This window comes from Athene cunicularia (assembly GCF_003259725.1).
Source record: "Athene cunicularia isolate RWA chromosome 2 unlocalized genomic scaffold, athCun1 chr2_part1, whole genome shotgun sequence".
NCBI classification, from domain to species: domain Eukaryota; kingdom Metazoa; phylum Chordata; class Aves; order Strigiformes; family Strigidae; genus Athene; species Athene cunicularia.
The window spans coordinates 145,178,958-145,199,002 of record NW_020799095.1 but is presented as its reverse complement, the minus strand read 5'-3'; the positions used below and the strand labels follow the sequence as shown (position 1 = coordinate 145,199,002).

The window sequence follows — 20,045 nt, the reverse complement described above, 5'->3', positions numbered from 1 at the left end:
CCATAATATTTGCTTATTCACTCTAGTTGTATTTATCCTGGAGGTGTTTCTTGTCATTATTTTTAGGCTTCATTTCTCTTTGAAAGATGATGAAGAAAATAACCAGATCATCCTGGATCTTGCTGTTTACAGGTCAGAGTTTTTCTTTTTACTCTTAATTTTTGCCACTCAAGTTCTGATACACAATGTTTCATTTATACTCTTCTCTGTAATGGGGACTTTTTATGAGGAAAACAAATACTGTAGGGGGTAATGGAATCAATCTTGAAGCCTATGCCAAAGAAATGAAGCTGAATAAACCAAAGACCCTTCAGACTGTTCTGTGACTCCTGAATAAGGACTGTGTCCCTTTTGGAATTGATGCTTTCTGCAGGTTTCCTCCAAACCTGTCCTTTTATACTTATGTAAAATCTTTTCCATTCTTCATTTGTAGATTACGGTTATAGGAAATGGGGGTTTTGCCCATTCTCTGGCCCTAGAAATGGTCCAGTACAATTCATGTCCTTCTAGTTAAGTTCTCCTCCCCAAGGCACAGTAGGGTAGCCTTGTCCTACTTTCCTTCTTTACTGGAAAGAGTCCATGACTCATACTATTCCTGAACTGCGCCAGGGCATTGCCTGGAAGAATTTTGGTTGAACCAGGCTAAAATATGACAAGGACACCTGATAACTGTTTGATAGTATATACTACTAAGCTATACAGTGGCCCTGCCCACACTTCAGGAAGGGGTTGGAAACCCACAAGCTAGTTTACCCATAATAGGAACTTGTTAGACTAAAGCTTGAACTAGTTTTATAGCACAAAACCACTATTCATGCCAGTTGTTCTTCACTTAAAGCTCATTAGTTTTCCTCAAAAGAGGCCCTCTCCATGTTTCTGAACCATAAGAATTAGGTTTGTTCGGAACCTCAGAAAATCTGTTCATGTGCAATAAAATGTTGGATATGTTGTAATATTCTGTGCTCACTTGTAAGAAATGCAGACTAAAAAGTTTGAAAAATTCACCTGAGAAATAATGTTATAAAGAAGGAAAATAGGGAAGACTTACTTGTGTATTCACATGAGTGTATGTGTCACATGATGAAGAACAAATGTTAAAGTGGAGATTTTAAAGGTCACGAATTTTGTTTGTCCGTACCGAAATGTAAAAGTACTGTGTTTTCTGGAAATGTAAAGTATTTCTGTTCATTGTTTTCCAGCAAATTCTGAGAAATAAAGAGAGCTCATTATATATTTACTAGTTAGGTATTCAGACAGAAAAGTAGCAAAATACTTTTACAATTTTAAATAGCAAATAGATTAATTTTTGTATTAGTGTAAAGCACTAAACTAATAGAAGAAAGACTTTTTTATTTTCCAGAAAGATTTTGAATTTTTGCAGTTATACAGTAGGTGATGTGGTGGACTTGACAGAATTTAGACATCAATTTAGTCATTTAATTGATATTCTGTGAACATACAGGAAGATCATGTTTTTCTTCCAAAGACATTAAATCCTGATTATATTTCATATAACTTAATAAGTGAAATTGAAGTGTGTAGTTTATAAACTGTGAAATCATCACTAAAGAGCTATATGATCTGCACTGCTTATTTACTGGTCAGTATTGTAGATTAATTTATGTGTTTATATTTCATTCTGAAGACATTTGGACACTTCTCTGCTTGATGTTGATGTTCAGCCAACTTACATACAAGTACTGGTGAAGGGAAAGGTTAGTATATTCTAACTAAAATCATTTCAACTCAAGTGTTAATAGTTATTCAGTGGACTCCGGATCTGACTTTTATGAGTTACCAACCATGTGCACCTGTGGAGAAAAAAAATGTTGTTTCATACTTTTATTATTTTGAACTAAACTGTGGAAGCCCTAACCAGAAAACATGCAAAGCCTGAAATGAAATTTCACTCTCTTTCCCCCTCCTTCTCTTTTCCTATTCCCCACCCCGCCAGTGTACCATAATTCACTTATGAAGAGAGCTTGCTAGTTGCCCTAGGCTAAAATTTAGCAATTTCACAATCTGGAATTTATAGCTGACAGAAACAAATGGATGTATATTCTTTTGAAGGAGCCTTTAAAATGTCATTCCAGTTTTCTCTCTTCTAAGTGGTTTTAATTTTGTCATCATTTTTTTTTTTTTAAAAAAAAGCAAAGTACTTAAACAGAAAATGAAAATCCTTATTTTTGACTGTACTAACTGCATAAATAAAACTTCAGAATTACTTTATGTCTAAAATAGACTGGATAATCTTTCTCATTTATTTGCTAATATAAGTCAAGTATCATTTTATAACCTTCTTTAGAAATGTCACTTCAGGAATGACAGCAATTCAGGAATATACATATGACTATACTTGTAAGTAAAAGCTGTTTAACATGATAATAATTTATTAGTATTACTAATACTACATGTAAAGTGAGAGGATTTAGACCTATACTGTCCTGAAGATCAAAGGATGCAATAGTGATGTTGCTGCAAAAAAAAAAAAAAAAAAAAAAGAAAATAGAAAAAAAATCATTATATACTTCAATCCCATATTTTCTTATAGCCTTTTCAGTTTGTGCTCCCTGAGGAAGTGAAGCCAGATAGCAGCTCTGCTAAAAGATCACAAACAACTGGTCATTTAGTTGTCAGCATGCCAAAGGTATGTAAAATAATCTTGAGGAGTCATAATACAAAGATACTTAAATATTGTGAGCACTTTGGGAAAGTTTCTGAGTTACAGGTAACATCTGGCTAGCTAAAGTTATTAAGTCTAGCCTTTCCCATCAGGACTTATTTTCAATAGAAGGAACATTCCAGAAAGACAAATCAATCATAGAGCCAAACCTTAGGATTTAAGATCCCTTTAAAGGAACATTAGGAAAATCCTTTATTTTCCACAAAACCAGCTTTTTATATATGAAAAGAGTCTCTGCAAAACATGCAGAAGATGGATTTTTTAAATAATTGAAAATAAGCAATTTACCTACTTTATCTTTCCACTGGTGAAATAATAAAAACAAATCAATTTTTCAAAACTTGTGTGGCACACATGTATGAAGATTATGTTTTGATTGAAGGACCAGAATGATGTACTACTCTCGTGTCTCAGGTGATCAGAACAAGAGCTGCTTAACTTTCTCTGCATGCTCTCTCTGGCTGGAAGGGATCTACTGACCAGATGTACGAAGCACATAATCAATGAGCAGAAGAGTTGTGCCAAAAGGGTGTTTCAACTGGAAAATGCTGCACAGCAGTCCCTAGTACTTAAAGAAGCATGGGTAGAAGTCATATTCTCCTAATGTTCCTAACTCTGTGCCCTCCTATCTCACCTGTGCTCTGATTTTTGCTAGTGTGGTGGTGTGATGATTAGGATTCAAGTCAGCTGAGAGTTCTGCTGCCTTAAAGTGATTTTTGTATTCTCTCCCCTGCCCAGCCCAGGTCTTGCAGTGTAAATGAGAGCAAACTGATAGGTGTGTCCACTTTAGTTCCTCTCAGTGTGTCTTCCTATGGTTTCAGTAAATGTAGCTTGCACCCTAGATAGAGATTAGAGAAGGAATGACCAGTAATGAGGAACAGTTGAAGACATAGAGGTCAACTTATTCACTGAAGTAAGGCAGTGAGAGGGGTAATGGGTGGCCAGCCAGCAGCCAGTGGAAGTTTTGGGAACATTACAGCTTAAATATGGGGAAGATGAAGCAGTGTGAACCAGAATAAAAGACAAGAGGCAGAGAGAATTTGAGTGGCAGAGGTATCTTCAGGTTTGGGGCATAACAGGTGGGATGGTGGCAGAAAGAGGAAGGCACTTAAGGTGGAACTTGATATCATCTGGTGCAAGACTGAGGTTTTGGACCTGCAGGAAGAGCAGAGATGGATTGAAGGGCTTGGAGCAGACAGGGAGTTGGAAGTTTTAGGAAGGTAGAGTTCTGGATACGAGAATGGATTATATGGTGAGGTTCTGGCAGCTGTGGGAGAGGTTAATCAACTTCAGCATCTTGCTCTTCTGCTATTATGCCTTTGGGGGCTGGGCTGCTTTTAAGGCCTCTAGGACTACATAATATATTTTTGGCTTTCAGAAATAAGGTAATCCTGCCCAAGGATAGTTATAGGAAAAAAATAAATTGGTGCTATATCCTTACCCTTCTGGCCTCTACTGAGTTTCTCTGCTGTGTAGGAGCAGTGGGGCATGGTGCTACATACAAATCTGCCAGGGTATATCAATTACAGCATTTTCTTCTGAAGGAGGAACCTTCAGCTGCTATTTGGGGTCATTTCTTTCTCTTTGTGCTCTGATTTAATTCTCTCTGAAGGAGGAACCTTCAGCTGCTATTTGGGGTCATTTCTTTCTCTTTGTGCTCTGATTTAATTCTCAGACTATGCAACTAGTAGCTGTAAATAAAAAGTTATTTTTTAGCTTTTGGCTTTTTCCACTTGTGGTTCTATACCTTCTATGTTTTCTTCTGTGCTCCAGTCCCTTACCATCTGTTTCTCCCTACATGGACAGCCTCTCACTAAATCACAAACCGTCACTCTAGCATCAAGCATGCAGTTACACCAGAGGCTTGAAGAGTTTTGAAAATTGTACTAATTTTGTTAAGATCCATATTTTGTTAATGTTCAAAATTCAGTCCTATATGAATTCATGCTTTCCTAAATTTATTTATTTGAAACTGAGGCCTTGACATTTGCCATTTTAGATATCACTTTCAAATGTTTCTGAACATTTTTGTTTACTTTTTACTTGTCTTTTGGGTATTTTAAGTACTATCAGTTTTCTATCCCATGACCTGCTTTTATTACTCATATGTCTTGCCAGTCTCTTTGTGGATGATCAGTGCCTTAGAAAATGTAAATATTTCAGAGTCTCTGGATATCTTCAACTCTGTTGCCTATGTAGAAAGTCATACCTAAATCAGCAAAATGAATATTATCTCTTCATATTGTGGTTGAGAACTGCCTTTATTGACTTTATATTTCACCTACCTTGATATTTTAGCTGCATCTACACATTTTACCTAGCCTGAGGGTCTGGAGCCTGCTTCATCTCAGAATGTCATGATTCGCAGATCTTTGTGAGATCTGGGGAGAGAGAAGCTCTATAGAATAACTGAGTTGATGTTCTGAGTTTTGCCTTGTTTTCAGTAAAAACTACTTGTGTAGCTGGGACACAGAGATACATGTATGAATGGAGTGCTGCATGGTCTAATATCTTCATTGTCAGTGGATTCAAAAATTTGAATCCTGGAAAACAGCTTTGCAGAAAAGGACCTGCGAGTCTTGGTGGTCACCAGGTTGAACATGAGCTGGCAATATCTTCTGCCAAAAAGGCTAATTACATCCTGGGCTGCATTAGGAATGTTGCAGCAGAGGCAGAAGTGGCGGAAGGCATTTCTCCCCTCTATTCAGCATTGGTGAGAGACACTTGGGGTACTGTGTCCAGTGCTGGGCTCCCCGCTACAACAGAGACATGAATGTACTGGAGAGAACTCAGCAAAGGGCCACAAAGATGACTAAGGGACTGGGAGCATCTCTCCTATGAGGAAAGGCTGAAAGAGTAGGGACTGTTCAGCCTAGAGAAGAGAAGGCTCAGGGGGGATCTTATCAATGTCTATAAATACCTGAGGGTGCATAGCAGGATGGAGCCAGGCTCTTTTCAGTGGTGCCCAGTAACAGGATCAGAGGCAATGGACACAGACTGAAACACAGGAGGTTCCCTCTGAACATCAGGAAACACTTTTTTACTGTGAGGGTGACTGATCACTGGCACAGGTTGCCCAGGGATGTTGTGGAGTCTCCATCCCTGGAGATATTCAAAAGCTGACTGGACACAGTCCTGGACATCCTGCTCTAGGTGGCCCTGCTTGAGCAAGGACCAGGTGACCTCCAGAGGTCCCTTCCAATATCAACCATACTCTGAGTCTGTGATCCTGTGAACTTCATGGATTTGCTGACCAAAGATGGATCTGTGCTATTTCATTGCAATTGTGTGTAGCAGATACTAACCTATTGTTCTTTGTTCTATATTACAGTTACAGAATCTATTCTCTTACCCCAGGACTGAATTAGAGTGCACAAGTTATACTTTTGGGATACATACCCTTCTCAGATGCTCTCTATCCATACAAATTTTATTGATATTAATAGGATGTAAACTAGGAGACAAAGTATAATGTATAAAGATTAGCAACAACTGGAAGGCCAATAGATACTTTTCTTTCAGAACATTATGGCTGAGGTTATCAACAATGTTTGAGAATACTAATTTGAGATCATCAACTTAATATGAATTCCATTTAGTAAGATAATAGGAAGAACAGGGTTCATGCCACTTCTTTCAGGTTGTATCAGTGATAAGACAAGCCTAATGACTATACTGCACTATATTTAACCTTGATCCTGATAAACAGTTATTATAAAAATAAAATTATTTGCAATTAGGTAAATGGTCTAGCACATTCCTTACGTAACCAAAATGTTAAAAATGCTATTAATCTAAAAATAGTCTCCTATAATATGCTTCTTTTAATACTGTCCTCAAAAGGTCTCTCTCATCTCAGTAACAGAACAGAAAGGTAATTGAATTCAGTGTTTTTTACCTGCTTTAGTGAGTTTCTGATCAGATTACTAAACCTTTCACCGTTCATCTTGCAGTCTGTTCATAGTTTCCTAGCCTTTAAGAAAAACAAAACCTTTTTCCTTCCCTCTGATGACTGACCTTGCCATACCAGAGATGTTGGAGATAGTAAATTCCACATGAAGTAAAAGAAAGCAAAAATTTTCACCTTCTTTTCTAGAAACATTTTTCTTAAATGTGCTATTTACTGCACAGCAAATCACTGTAGAATGGGTATCTTTCTAAGGCAGTGTCCACCAACATTTTTTGGAAGGTCATCAAAACTGAAGGACAAAACATTCAGTGAAATGATATAGTGACACTTTTAAAATGTAGTGTTTATACTGTAACAACCATCTGTACAGAGATTTTGCATGAGTAAGGAGATGATAGTGATTATATTGTACATGCTTCATTTTCTGGGAAAAATATTTGTGAGATGAAGATTTTCAAACTTTGAACCTCTATGGTCTAGCAGTGTCACCTTTGTAGATGATGCAGAAAAATTAACAACTGAGAGTTTCTTTAATAGACTTCCACCAAAATTGACATATGAAATCACTGATTTTGTAAAATGTCATCAATAGATTACACATCTAATATTTTAACTAATGTCTGAAAAAAAGCATCAAAAATCAGTGTTATTAAGTAGATTTCATTTAAGATTCTGAGACATTTTATGTCATGTTTTAAAACTCCACTTTCCTTATTTTAGTGAATCAGAGAGAAAAAAATGCACTTTCTGATTAATTCTTTATTATATAAGCAGTCACAAAAGAATTCTGACAGCTTTTTATTGCCTGGGCCTTCAAAAGCATTTAGAAATTTAAAGATCAATGAGAGTTAGATTCTTTAATTAATTTACAAATAGGTCTATATTATGCATGTCAGTGTAAAGGTTATTTGATAGAATTTAATTGTATAATTCTCACTTATTTAGGTATGGTAAATGCAGTAATATTTCATTACTGACAAGGCATGTGGAGGCATACAGCTGTGGAACCCTAGAAATCTATTAATCCTTCAGAAAAAATGTGTTTCAGGGAAACTCTGTTACTCAGTGTAGTTCCTACTGTAGAAGAAGCAAGCCACTATAGGAAAAAAATGAGGACTGAAAAGATAACTCAGGTTAAAAATACTGGTTTCACATATTCCTTCTGTTTTCTCAAATATGTTCTAGATGGTATTTAACACATCCATTTCTAGAATTCTCTGATAAAGATCTTAAAAGAGCCTTCTTTTCTGTTTTCTGATTCATGCAAATATTAGCAATAGTTTCATAGAATAACTTTCAGAAAGCTTCATTATATAATATTTAGTCCATCTTCCCATATACCACAGGCTTTAAATTTCATACAGTTGTCTTTCTACTGAGCTCAAACTCTTAGTTTTGGCCTGAGTTGAAGCTATGGCAGTTCTTGATCACTGTCACTGAGATGGACAGTCAGCTAGTGGCTTGGTGAAGCTCACATACCACTGTTGCATATGGACTTGTGTTTCAAAGAGAACTAAAATTAGAAATTATCACTTAAATTTTTTTTCTTGAATAGAAGTAGGTAGACATCTTGTGAAGAAAATAAGCTTTATGTCAAACCATATTTCATAATGGACAATGGATATTCTAGTAGGCAAATCCTAATCCTTCCCTAAATTCTAGGATCACTTCTTCTTGCCAGTGAAACCTTTTCTGTTGATTGCAGAATCAGCAAATTTCCTCACCATCCTTGCTGATGTGCTCTGAGGGCAAAGTAAGGAATTTGAGTCTCAAGGGGATCAAAGGAATGAATTATTGTTAAAAGAACAGAACACTAGAGGGGCTCTTGAGAAGAGAGGGAATGTCCAAACAAACAGACTTCACCAGAGTATACACAGAATCAGAGGGGATCAGTCTTTTCACAATGAATCTCAGAAACGAACACCAGAAGCTACAGGGTCTGCTTATTTCTTGTAGGTTTTAGGACAGAGACATTAAATTCACCAGGTTTCTGGAACAGATTACTTTAGAAACAATTCCACTAAGAAATATTCAATGAAATTAATATTAAGTATTTGGTATAGTTCCTGTTCTCCTCCTTCCTTTCAAATGCTTAAGGGGTCCCTCTCCCATGATGCTGTTAAGAAGGGAGAGATATTCTTTTGCCATGACATACCCTTTTATCAATAACACATCTTCCAAAAAATGGTGATGGACATGTTTTCTTTGTGAAAGGGAATTCACTTGGACTTTGAACTTGAGATTCTCTTTTAGCAAAGGACCTGAGGGAGGCTTTTTGTCACTTGTCCGTTTCATAAAGAGTGAGAAGTCCAGACTGCAGTAGATTCTTTAATAAAACTGTCTGAACTAGCACATGGACACCAGAACTGAAATGCAAATGAGAGGTACATCCTGAAACAGTTAGCTATGGAGAAAAGCAGTAATGTGCATTATTAACATGGTGCTAAACAAGACAACATTTATTTAAATACAAATAGATGTAAATATTTAAATATATATATACTCATATATGTGTTTGAATAAATTCAGTTCAGATCATTGTTAAAATTCCCTTATGCATGTGTTTCATGCTGAGTGAAGAGTGTTAAGATCTAACAGAAAAAATGACTCAAAAAAAAAAATTTTAGACCCTCTTAAATTTTCTATTTTTGACATATTATTTAAATGCTTGTGAGCATAAATATAATTTTTATCGTAATTGTTTTTCTGTCTACTTTTATTTTAGGCTAAAGAAGTAATCCTTGCTAAGCAAAAAGTATCAACTTCAATTAAACATTCTGACTGCAATATGCTGAAAAAAAATGCAAAAAGGTAATTCCTTTTTTCTTTTGCATTAGTTTTATTTTTTGTCCTTGTGTTATTCACATGCCAGAATATATACTTCAGTATATGCCATCAGTTTTGCTTCATCAGCTCATTCAGATGATTAAACTGGTATATACTAAAACTAAACCACCTACTGAGAATTGCCTCTGCAGAGCTCCTTGCTGTGTAACCCAGGTCTGAAAACCATTTAGAAAGCAATGATTGTGAATCTCTCTCATGAATGTATTTGCTCACTGGTATACAGATTGAGCTACTGCACTAATAAATAGGTACAAAAAGCAATTTTGCAAGGTTTTATAACATAGATCTATCTATTAAATGTGATGTAAACTCTATCTCTTGAAATTCTCGCAGTGAATGACTGCCAGAAGCAAACAAATATTAGTGATACATTATTTTTTATTTTTACTCTTCACAAGTAAGAGTTTTACTCTTAGTCACTGCTGTAGATAGACACTAGGGTTGATGGGCACTTGGCCTAAGTACAAATATTATGATGTATCTTTTAATATTTTTTTTCTTGCTATAGGCAATAGTATTCATACCAGAATAAGATATAGTAACAACAAACTTTGTTAAGCCATTTATCTGTTTATATTTGAAGTGTTGCATTTGTTTTCTTATTTGATTTCATTGTGGTGGACGTTGATGGAAAGGCTAAGCAGTTAGTAAAAAAACAGCATTATGGATCATGGGTATCCTTCTTAGTCTCAATATTTAGGACACTGGCAAAATGGTTCTGCAAAAGTCAGTTGTCATTAATTCTGCTATCATTTTTTTTTTTTAAATAAAAATCAGTCATGGCCTCTTTTCTTGCATGATCTGCATGATAAGAAGACAATAGGGCAACTGCAAGAATTTGCTGAGATTCCTAACGAGCCACAAGCACTGCACCCTTTCCTTAGCAGCAGTGATTACAACAGTGCACCATCCTGATTACTAAGTATTAAAATATTTTTAAAAGGTCCAAGCCAAATGATGGATACTTATCTCCATGATATTTGAAAAGTCATGGCAGTCAGGTGAAGTCCCTGGTGACCTGAAAAAGGGAAATATTGCACTAGATTTTAAAGAGGGTAGAAAGGAGGACTCTGGGAACTACTAGCTGTATGCCTGGGAAGATCATGGGACAGATGCCCTTTGGAAGCTATGCTAAGGCTCCTGGATGACAGGGAGGTGATTTGAGACAGCCAGCATGGCTTCACCAAGTGCAAGTTTTATTTGGCCAACATAGGGGCCTTCTGTGATGAGTGACTACATCAGTGAACAAAGGAAGAACTACAGATGTCATCCATCTGGACTTCTGTAAGGCCTTTGACATGGTTCCCCACAACATCCTTCTCTCTGAATTGGAGAGATAGGGATTTGATGGATGCGCTGTTTGGTGGATGAGGAATTGGATGGTTGCAGCCAGAGAGTGGTGGTCCATGGCTCGATGTCCAGGTGGAGATCAGTGTCCCTCAGGGTCCATTTTGGGACTAGTGTGGTTTAATATCTTCATCAGTGACACAGACAGTGGGATTTAGTGCACCCTCAGCAAGTTTGCAGATGACACCAAGATGAGTGGTGTGGTTGACATGCCTGAGGGATGATGCCATCCAGAGGGACCTGGACAAGCTTAAGAAGTGGGTCCATGCAAACCTCATGATTAACAAGGCCAAGTGCACTTGGGTGAGGGCAACCCCCATTATAAATACAGGCTGGAGGATGAAGGGATTGAGAGCAGACCTGTGGAGAAGGACTTGGGGGTACTGGTGAATGAAAAGCTGGACATGAGCCAGCAATGTGCAATCACAGCCCTGAAAGTCAACCGTATCCTAGGCTCCATCTAAAGAAACGTGGTCAGCAGGTCGAGGGAGGGGATTCTTCCTCTCTACTCTGCTCCAGTGAGACCCCACCTGGAATACACTGTCCAGCTCTGGAGTCCTCAGTGCAGGAAAGACATGGACCTGTTGGAGCAGGTCCAGAGGACAAAAATGACCAGAGAGTTGGAAGATCTCTGCTATGAGGACAGGCTGAGAGAGCTGGGTTTGTTTAGTCTGGAGAAGAGAAGGGTCTGGGAACACCTCATTGTCGCATTTCAATACTAAAAGGGAGTTTATAAGAAATATGGATTCAGATTTTTTTTTTTTTTTTTTTTTACAGGGCCTGTAGCAACAGGACAAGGGGTAATGGTTTTAAACTAAAAGACAGTAGATTGAGACTAGATATAAGGAAGACATTTTTTATCCTGAGGATGGTGAAACACTGGAAGAGGTTGCAGAGAGAGGTGGTAGATGCCTCATTGCTGGTGACATTCAAGGCCAGGTTGGATGGGGCTCTGAGCAGCCTGGTCTAGTGGAAGGTGTCCCTGCCCATGGAAGGGGGAATTGGAACAAGATGACCTTTAAAGGTCCTTTCCAACCAAACTATTCCATGATTCTACTTTCCGAAAGGAATGGTTCTTTCCCACAGGAGTACCGCTAAAGCTTTAGATAATTTAAATCAGTTTTTTAAAAAGTCTTGTCTTTTCTCCAAGTGAAAACTAGACCTTCCTTCGTTAGATAAGTGACATTATCTCTCCTTCAAATGGATTCTGCCAAACAGCGGAAGAGTTAGCAATTTGTGGATTAGGATTATATATTTCCTTAGAACCCTCTGTGTGTCCTTACTTTTGACTACACAGTGAATATTTAAATAGAAGTAATAATGGAAACATGGAAGTAACAGAAGTAATAATGTGAAATGGTCCCCTTTCCTGGTAGCTGATGAACTAAAGATACTCCATGGCATAGCAAAACTCCCAAGAATTTGTGTTGGATTTCAGTGCAGTTTTAAGTAATTACAAAGACGCTTACTGCAGATTTTGAAGGAAAAATACAAATTTTACTATTAAAATTTTAAATTAATGTATATCACAAAAGTAGAAGTAGGGAAAAAGTCTTTGGAATTATAGTTCTCACTAAAAATAGTAAGTTTTGACCTCTTTAGTTGAAAAGTTGCTGACTAGCCAGATGTTAAAAATTTGCTGAATAGTTGTCTCTTAGATTACAGAAGAACATTCATTACAGTGATTACACTTGACAGCTACAGATGTCTTAGCTAAATGCTGTCAGACATGTAATCTGCTTAGCTGTAATGCAGTGCTTTAAATCTCTAACTCTTCTTAGCTAGATTACATGATGATATTATCATTACTTCGGCCCTGTAAGAGAGGTTTCTTCTGTGACTATACAAAACTGTATTTCAAGCCTTCAATGAGACAAGTTTCTCTGGGAGGAATTGACAGATTGATTTATTATACTTATAAAGCCTCTATTAATGTAGTAGCCGAATATGCCATTCTTTACTGTAAGTGGCCTCACAATTCATCTGTGAAGTACAGAAGTTGTGTTTACCACAGTTGCATACGTGAAATTTAGATACAGGTAGGAACTGACTTTTCTGAAGTCATACTGAAATTTTAAGAGTAATAGTTACATAAAGTCAATCAACCTTGTCTCATACCCTTGGTTTTAGACTATTCTTCCTTTATCACATTGGAAAAGAAGAAAAAAAACAAACAAACAAACAACAAACAAACCACCAAACTCAAAATGTCTCTGAATGTAAATATATAATACATATACTTGAATTCCTCTAGTGAAGAAAGATACCTAAGAATACATGAGAGAGACCTTTTTCTGTCTGTGGTGTTTTTGTGTTTTGGGGTGTTTGTTTGTTTGTTTGTTTACAGTAGCTCTGTAGAGGTTGATAAATACAGCCAGAGAATGGATTAATTTGAAGAGGCAGAAGAATGGAGCAGCAATTTCTAGGGTATTTCACAAAGCAGAATTAAAAACAAATCAGCAAGTTCTGTCTATACACATCTGTTATAATGAACCAAGGAATGTAAGATAGAGGTGATTTCTGTTTGAGTAGTTTAAGCATTGGGATCTGACTGCTATAAGTGTCTTTCTCCTCTTTGCTAGGTAAGCTTGCGCTGGATGACTAAGCCAGCAGGTGATGTAGAATATACTGTGCAATGTATTAGGTTAGAATTACTTACGTTCTACTGGAATCAGTTCTTAGTGGCAATATGTAATTTATAGCTAAATTTCACTAGTTGGGAGAGACATCAAATATATAACATTGCCTGTAAATTATGTTGAACTTGGATGTTTTTAATCACTGTATTGGATTTTAGTTCCAACATTTTTCCAGCAAACTTGTCATCATGACTCATTACCAGAACTTCCTTTATGGTTTACAGTTTCATAGTGATGAAGAAGCATTAATTTACTTTCCTTGGAGAACTTTTTATTTTTATTTGATCATTTTCCATTTATTAACAAGCAAAGAATAAAAGACTGAATATTTTAAAAAATCTCTATACTTGTCTCGCATGAGATGTAACACTGTTGCTGTAGATGAGACATACTGCAAAGCTCTGATTTACTGGATGACCCTGATTTAGCTTGATTCTGGTGGAGAAGGTGCAAAGAACAAATCTGTGGGAAGAATCTGTAGTTGTAAGGGTAATAATCTGTTTTTGGGAGTGAGGAGTCCTAATCTGGATCCTTGAAAGAAACCTCGTGAAGTGTGAGAATACTCCCTTTCCACAGACTTAATGGCTGAGGATCTCTCCCAGTGTTACACTTTACAGTTTACACACAGAAGGATAGAAGTGTGACAAGTTGGATAGGAGAGAACTTCATGTTGCAAAGAGAAATACAATAGAACAAAATGAGTAATCTCCCCAAGACTGGGAATAAAAGGTAAAATGAGGTCAGAAATTGAATGGAGTTGTAGACAAACTAACCCGAAAGAACTGCAAGAGGATTTATGTGATCTTTCAAAGCCTGAATTAACTTCTGTGTCTAAACTAAGCACAAATATTTTAACTTGAAGAAAGCTACATGCATCCAAAGTGTGGCCTGAAACAAAGATGAATAAATGTGTGGAAAGATCACAAATGGCAAATCAGTTATCAGTTCTATTGAGATGTAATGTTTTCCTTCTATAAATGCCTGGGAGTAGGTCATAAATCTTGAGAGTGGAATAGGTCTGCAGAAATAATATTTTCAGGCTATGTAGTTAGCTGTCATGAAGATACTGAGGATTTTTACAATGCAAGTTACATAGTCAGAGAAAGGAGGAATTATAGGAATTGTAATTCAATTAACTTCTTAAACCAGAAAGTGGAGTCAGGTATGACTAAGCAACATAATAAAAAGGGTTTTTTACTGAAGTTAGTCTTAAAGTATAGATTCATTTGCATTCTCATGGAGGCCTGGAGCCAAAGTAGAGGGTATACATCTCTATCATTTGACTAATGAGGAGAACAAAAGCTGGTGTGCCTCAGAAGTGACTGAAAATTAATTTGCACACACAGGTGTTTGCTAATCCATAACTGTAATAAGGGTGAGGAGACTTCAGAACATGTCTTTCTGGAGAAGAGCATTTTCAACAATACTGTTCAGTTAACTCAGTCACTACAATCTGAAGTAATCTTCAGTTGTCCATATGTGATGAGCAACAGACTGAGGGCACTTTAAAGGATCTATAGCACTCCATAACTTTGTAAACAAAGTCTTAACACTTTGTTAGAATAAAGTGTGTTTTCACTGTAACTCAACATTAGGGACACAACTTTGACAAATTTAACAGTACTTTTTTTATTCTGGGTTAGTCAAGAAGTGAAAATAAGATGATAGTATGGCCAGACCTAGAAATTCAGAGTCAATTTGCATACTGCAGGTGTTGGAGCATATTTCTTGCTAACAGACAAGGTCAGTTTGAAATGTATTACCCTGAAGTGATTGTGCAAAAGAAGGTAAGGGATGGAACATTGAAGTTGAAAATGTCACAGTGACTATGATTTTCACTCTAACTTTCAGATAATTGGATCCTAGTGTTATATATGTTCTCAGTCTGATTAATCCTATTTGTGAGATGTATTTGTCCTTTAGAACACAATGACTGAGATACAATCAGCCTTTTATCAGATTTTTTTCCCAATGATTTGTTAGTTCTTCTTGATTGTAATTTAGTCCTTGAAAACTGAATTTGATTCTACCAGCTATTGTGTATTCGTATCTTCCTAATGATCCACTGATTCTGAAGACGCCAGTTATTGCTTCATTTCAGATTACACCTATGTAGGGAGATTTGAAAGGCTTTTATGCAATGAAAGAGGTATTAATAGTCCAAGTATTTATAAAACCATGATTATTTGCTTAGATTACCTAGAAGATTTTTTCTAAGCCTGTCTTTTCAAAAGTTGAGACCAGAGTATGGCAGGTGTCACACATTCACCATCAGTTTTTAACATTCATAAATAAAGATTTGTCTTTCTCAAAGGTCTTTTAAATAAAATATAATTCTATATACTGAAATCACTTTATTTTCTTATTCAAGAGAAGGATTTATTAGTACTTTTTCTAAGATGATAATGTCTTTTGTGCTGTTTCATTTATAATGTTAGAAGACTGGAAAAAGTGCCTCTCCAAAGCTGCTGGTTGTGACTTGTAAATATCTTTGGAAATCCTGATACCAGAAAGGAAACTTTAATCAAATGTCAAAACCCATATATGCTGGATCAAACATATAAGAAATCTTTAGCAATCTAAATTTTATTGAAACTCAGAGGTTGAAATAGGGGAATGTAACTGTGAAATAATTAAAATATCAAATATGGGGATTAAGAATTGTGTGAACAAAAGTGTAAATTATCAAAAAATATCAACTTATCAGCTACATGCTCTGTCACACACCAGATTGTTCAGCAGGCTGCTATAGTTATGCAAAATGGAAGGACAGACCTTCTTTATTGTGGAGTCTTTTCCTTTATTAAAAGCATTGTTCTATGTGGAGATAGAAATAGCCTTTCCAAGGGAAAAAAATTCCAGGAAAAAAGAAAGGATTTAATCCAGTATTAATGGGTTTTTTTGTATGGTGCTCTAATCTTTAGACCATAGTTTTCCATTGAGTGGAGAACACTCAGCAGCAGGTAGCAGTGCCAAAAACTGTGAACTTCATTTTTTTTTTAAACCTGAAATTGAAATAATTTGCAAACATTGAGGTTTCCAGACACTGTTTTCATCACTCTTGTTTTACTGTTGCTGGTAGAAGAGCTTCAGCAACAAGATTATTTTTATTCTGCTAGGTAGAATTACACTGAAAAAATGTTCAGATGACCTAAAACTCATTCTTTCTTCCAAAAATTTTCAGGTGGTGAGTCTTGACTTCATCAATACCTGGCTTTTTTTTGCATAGATTACATGATGAGAGGAGCAGGTTCTCAGCAGATATATGTGTCGTAGCTGCACAAACTTCAGCATAACTGAGGCTTGTCATCAGCCAAATTACTTGTATCATGGTAGTTGAAACAGCACCATGAATTTTTACTAAACAAATATATCATGTGCATATAAGTACATAAAAATCCACTTCTTAGAAAAAAAAATCACCTATTTATTCTCAGTCTTTCCTATTGTCTGTTGTTAATAGATACTTCTATATAACATGTGCTGATTAAATTTTGAGAATGACTGGTGTGTATAATCCTTTCATAGCTTGTTGATGTGGATTGTTACTTACAACATTCACTGTTAATTTGTTGCTGATGTATTGAAATTTATTCTTCTACTAAGCAATAAGCTATTCAGACTCTATAGAATTTATTGTATTTTCATGACTAGCAATTTGCACAATTTTAGTCATTGAACAAATGTAAAATACCACTACTAATTAAAATATTTTAAATCAAGGAAAATCTTTTCTAATGTGATGGAAGCACAGGCTGAGGCTAATTCATTTTCATATTTATGCTTTTTTAGCTTTTTCAGAGGTGTTTCAGATTACTGATTAGATTAAGATTCTGGACAGGATGTATTCTCTTAGGGATCCTCACAGCTACTTATAAAGTGATGCCAGATCACAGCACATTTTGTAAATTAAAGAGGAAATATCTCTTACCTTTTGGGAATGAACATTTTCTAGAATGTTGCCACAAAGTGAATCCACTTTAATTAAACTGTGTAGTATAAGAAAAAACCTAACCTTATAAATTGAAGAACATTCAGGGTAAAAAAATAGGAGTTTTATTGTATCCGTCTTCATTACCTATAAATTTTTCCTCTGAGTAATTTCTGTTTGTGCCACTTTGTGGAAAAGGTTCTCCAAATTATTAAAGAAGGGTGTCCCTCTGGTTGTTTTCTGCTCAGCAAAATGATCAGATAATTCCTATAGCACAAGAAAAAAACAGTGGCATAAGACTGAAAGAGGTGTCTAGGCTGATGACTGCCTCTTCTCTTAGACATGCTTTCCTCAGTGTAGCATGCGGAGAGGAGGAAGCCCCCCCAAGTCCCTCTGCATCTCTCCTTCTCTGGGACCGTAGATCCTGCACACAGATGTGGCTGGGATGTCTGCTCAGACCTCATGAGGCCTTGATGAAGAACTGCAGAATTTGGAAGCTGCTTGGCAAAACTCTGTTGTAACAACTAAAGATTGTGTATTTTCAGTTAAAGATCTTTTAATATACTTTATTTACATACTTTCATTACCTGTGTTGTCATCAAAGAGATGCATTCCTTCATCCAGTGACTTTGCTACCTTTTTATTTTGTTTTGTTCTAGTTCTAATGAGTCTTTCTGATCTCCTGGGTGAACATATAGGTTTTTTTCACATCTTTGAAGAGTGACACACTATCTTTTTTAAGGCTGAGCTTGGAACTTTGACCAAAAGTAGCACTCAGTATAAAATGAAAATTAGTATGAAGATGTACAAATCCTGTTGGAATATGCAGAAATCAGAACATCATTGTACAATAAAATTTCCATTTGCTATTTTTTCATGGAAACAGTTACAAATTACTTGAAAACAGGACAGATTTTTTCCATTTAGTTGTTGAGCTCCTCTATCAGAAAAGTGGCTTTAAATGATGCAAGACAGAAAATATAATAATATTTCAAATCTTTGATCATCATGTGATGTGGGTAGGTTCCCTTAATGAGTGATCTGTACACATTTCTAAGTGTGATCTAGAAGAATATCCTTAATAGCAACAGAATCTGGAAATTCAGTTATAACTATGACCTGTTTTATAATTTCATCTAATTTTTTTTCATAATACAAACATGGTGAGGGTTCATATTGCCAAAACATAAGTTAGCTGATAAAAGCAAATAAATTAATACAATTACATTTTCTCTCTAAATAAAAGTATTTCTGCTTTCCAGAGATGCATCTGTTACATACAAATTAATAGACAGCTAGTGTGAACGAACTGTGTTAAAAAAGTACAGAAAGAAAAAATAATGAAAAAGCAATTAGATTAAAAATCCCCTGTCTTACATCAAAAGCCAACCATTTGTAATGTGATATCAGCAATCACCGTGTTCTGATAAAAAGCAAATTACAGATGTCAAAAAATTAACATTTGATGTTCATAGGCTAAGGATTCCTTTGTACAAGATCTTAGAGATTTTGTAGTACTTTTCTGTGGTTACACTAAGTTTTTGTATAACAATCAGTTTTCAAGTTACAAGAACTCTTAATCCTGGTTTAACTGGACTCACTAACCACTCTCACACTAAGAGAACAGCTTTATAAACAGGCACGTTCTTTTATATTTGACACTGATTCCCCCCCCCCATTTATTTCCCTCTTGTTTCAGGAGTGGACAAGTCGAGAAATTAGAAGTGGATCCTAGTAAATATTCATTCCCTGATGTAACAAAGATAATTCAAGAAAAGGAGCGAATTGGACAGGGACCTATTAGTTTACAACCAGAGAGAATTACAGAGACTAAGAAGAGTTATACTGATTTTGAAAATAATGAAGATGTTCCTCCCTTAATTTGAAATATTCTTAAATAGTCCCTCTGTATGGCAGGTATGCTTGAGTTGTTTTCATGCCCTGAGTGTAACCATAATATAGCTGAAGTTGAAAATATTATTACATTTATCAATAACTTGGTTATGTTTGTGTTTTCCGTGGTGTTTTCTGTTAATATATTACTATATATATGACTTTTCTGTTTTACATAATAAGTCTCAAATCAGAAATGGTAACCATGTAAGTCAGACATTGTCATTTCTTCAAAAATTTACTGCCTAGCTTGAAAGATGACATATTTCTGTAGAAAAGGAGAGAAGGAAGGAAGAAAGTACTTGTAACAAGATTCATGATTATTCTCACTAAAATGAAGTTAACAAGAATCTCTAGGTATTCCTTCAGTGTTTTTCTTTTTCATGAAGGACAACAGTAAAACAAAACAATGTATTCTGGGAGTGAAAAACATTGCTGTAACCTACCACATATCAGTGAATTTTCCAGCATAATGCAGAGCTCCTGGATTCTGGAGATAGCCTAACAATCCACTCCTTGAAGATGTTGGGGGAGAATAATGCTGAACACAGTATCTCAGATGTGGCACAATGGGGAGAATGTACGGAATCAGCCTGACTATTATTCTTTTTCATGCAGCTACTCTAAACTGTTCCATCTTTTTCAGGATCCCCTAAAAATATCAAGGTTAATTTTTAGCTGTTGGATGAAATAAGACTGAGCATCCGTAATTGGATGAACTGCTCTTTCTCTACCCAGAAGCCCATTTATCAACCAGAAACTCCATTATCGTATTTTTTCCCTATTGCTTCAGGA

The 20,045-nt window shown here is 36.0% G+C and overlaps 1 protein-coding gene across 1 annotated transcript in view; it reads left to right on the top strand.

Moving 5' to 3' along the window:
- The window catches only part of LRRC6 (leucine rich repeat containing 6), a 38,378-nt gene extending 18,333 nt beyond the window's left edge, over nt 1–20,045 (top strand). The window contains exons 8-12 of the mRNA XM_026842506.1: nt 67–132; nt 1,646–1,715; nt 2,552–2,647; nt 9,319–9,404; nt 19,057–20,045. Coding sequence (XP_026698307.1) covers nt 67–132; nt 1,646–1,715; nt 2,552–2,647; nt 9,319–9,404; nt 19,057–19,243 — 505 coding nt within the window. The 3' untranslated portion in view covers nt 19,244–20,045. The remainder of the gene's footprint in view (nt 1–66; nt 133–1,645; nt 1,716–2,551; nt 2,648–9,318; nt 9,405–19,056) is intronic.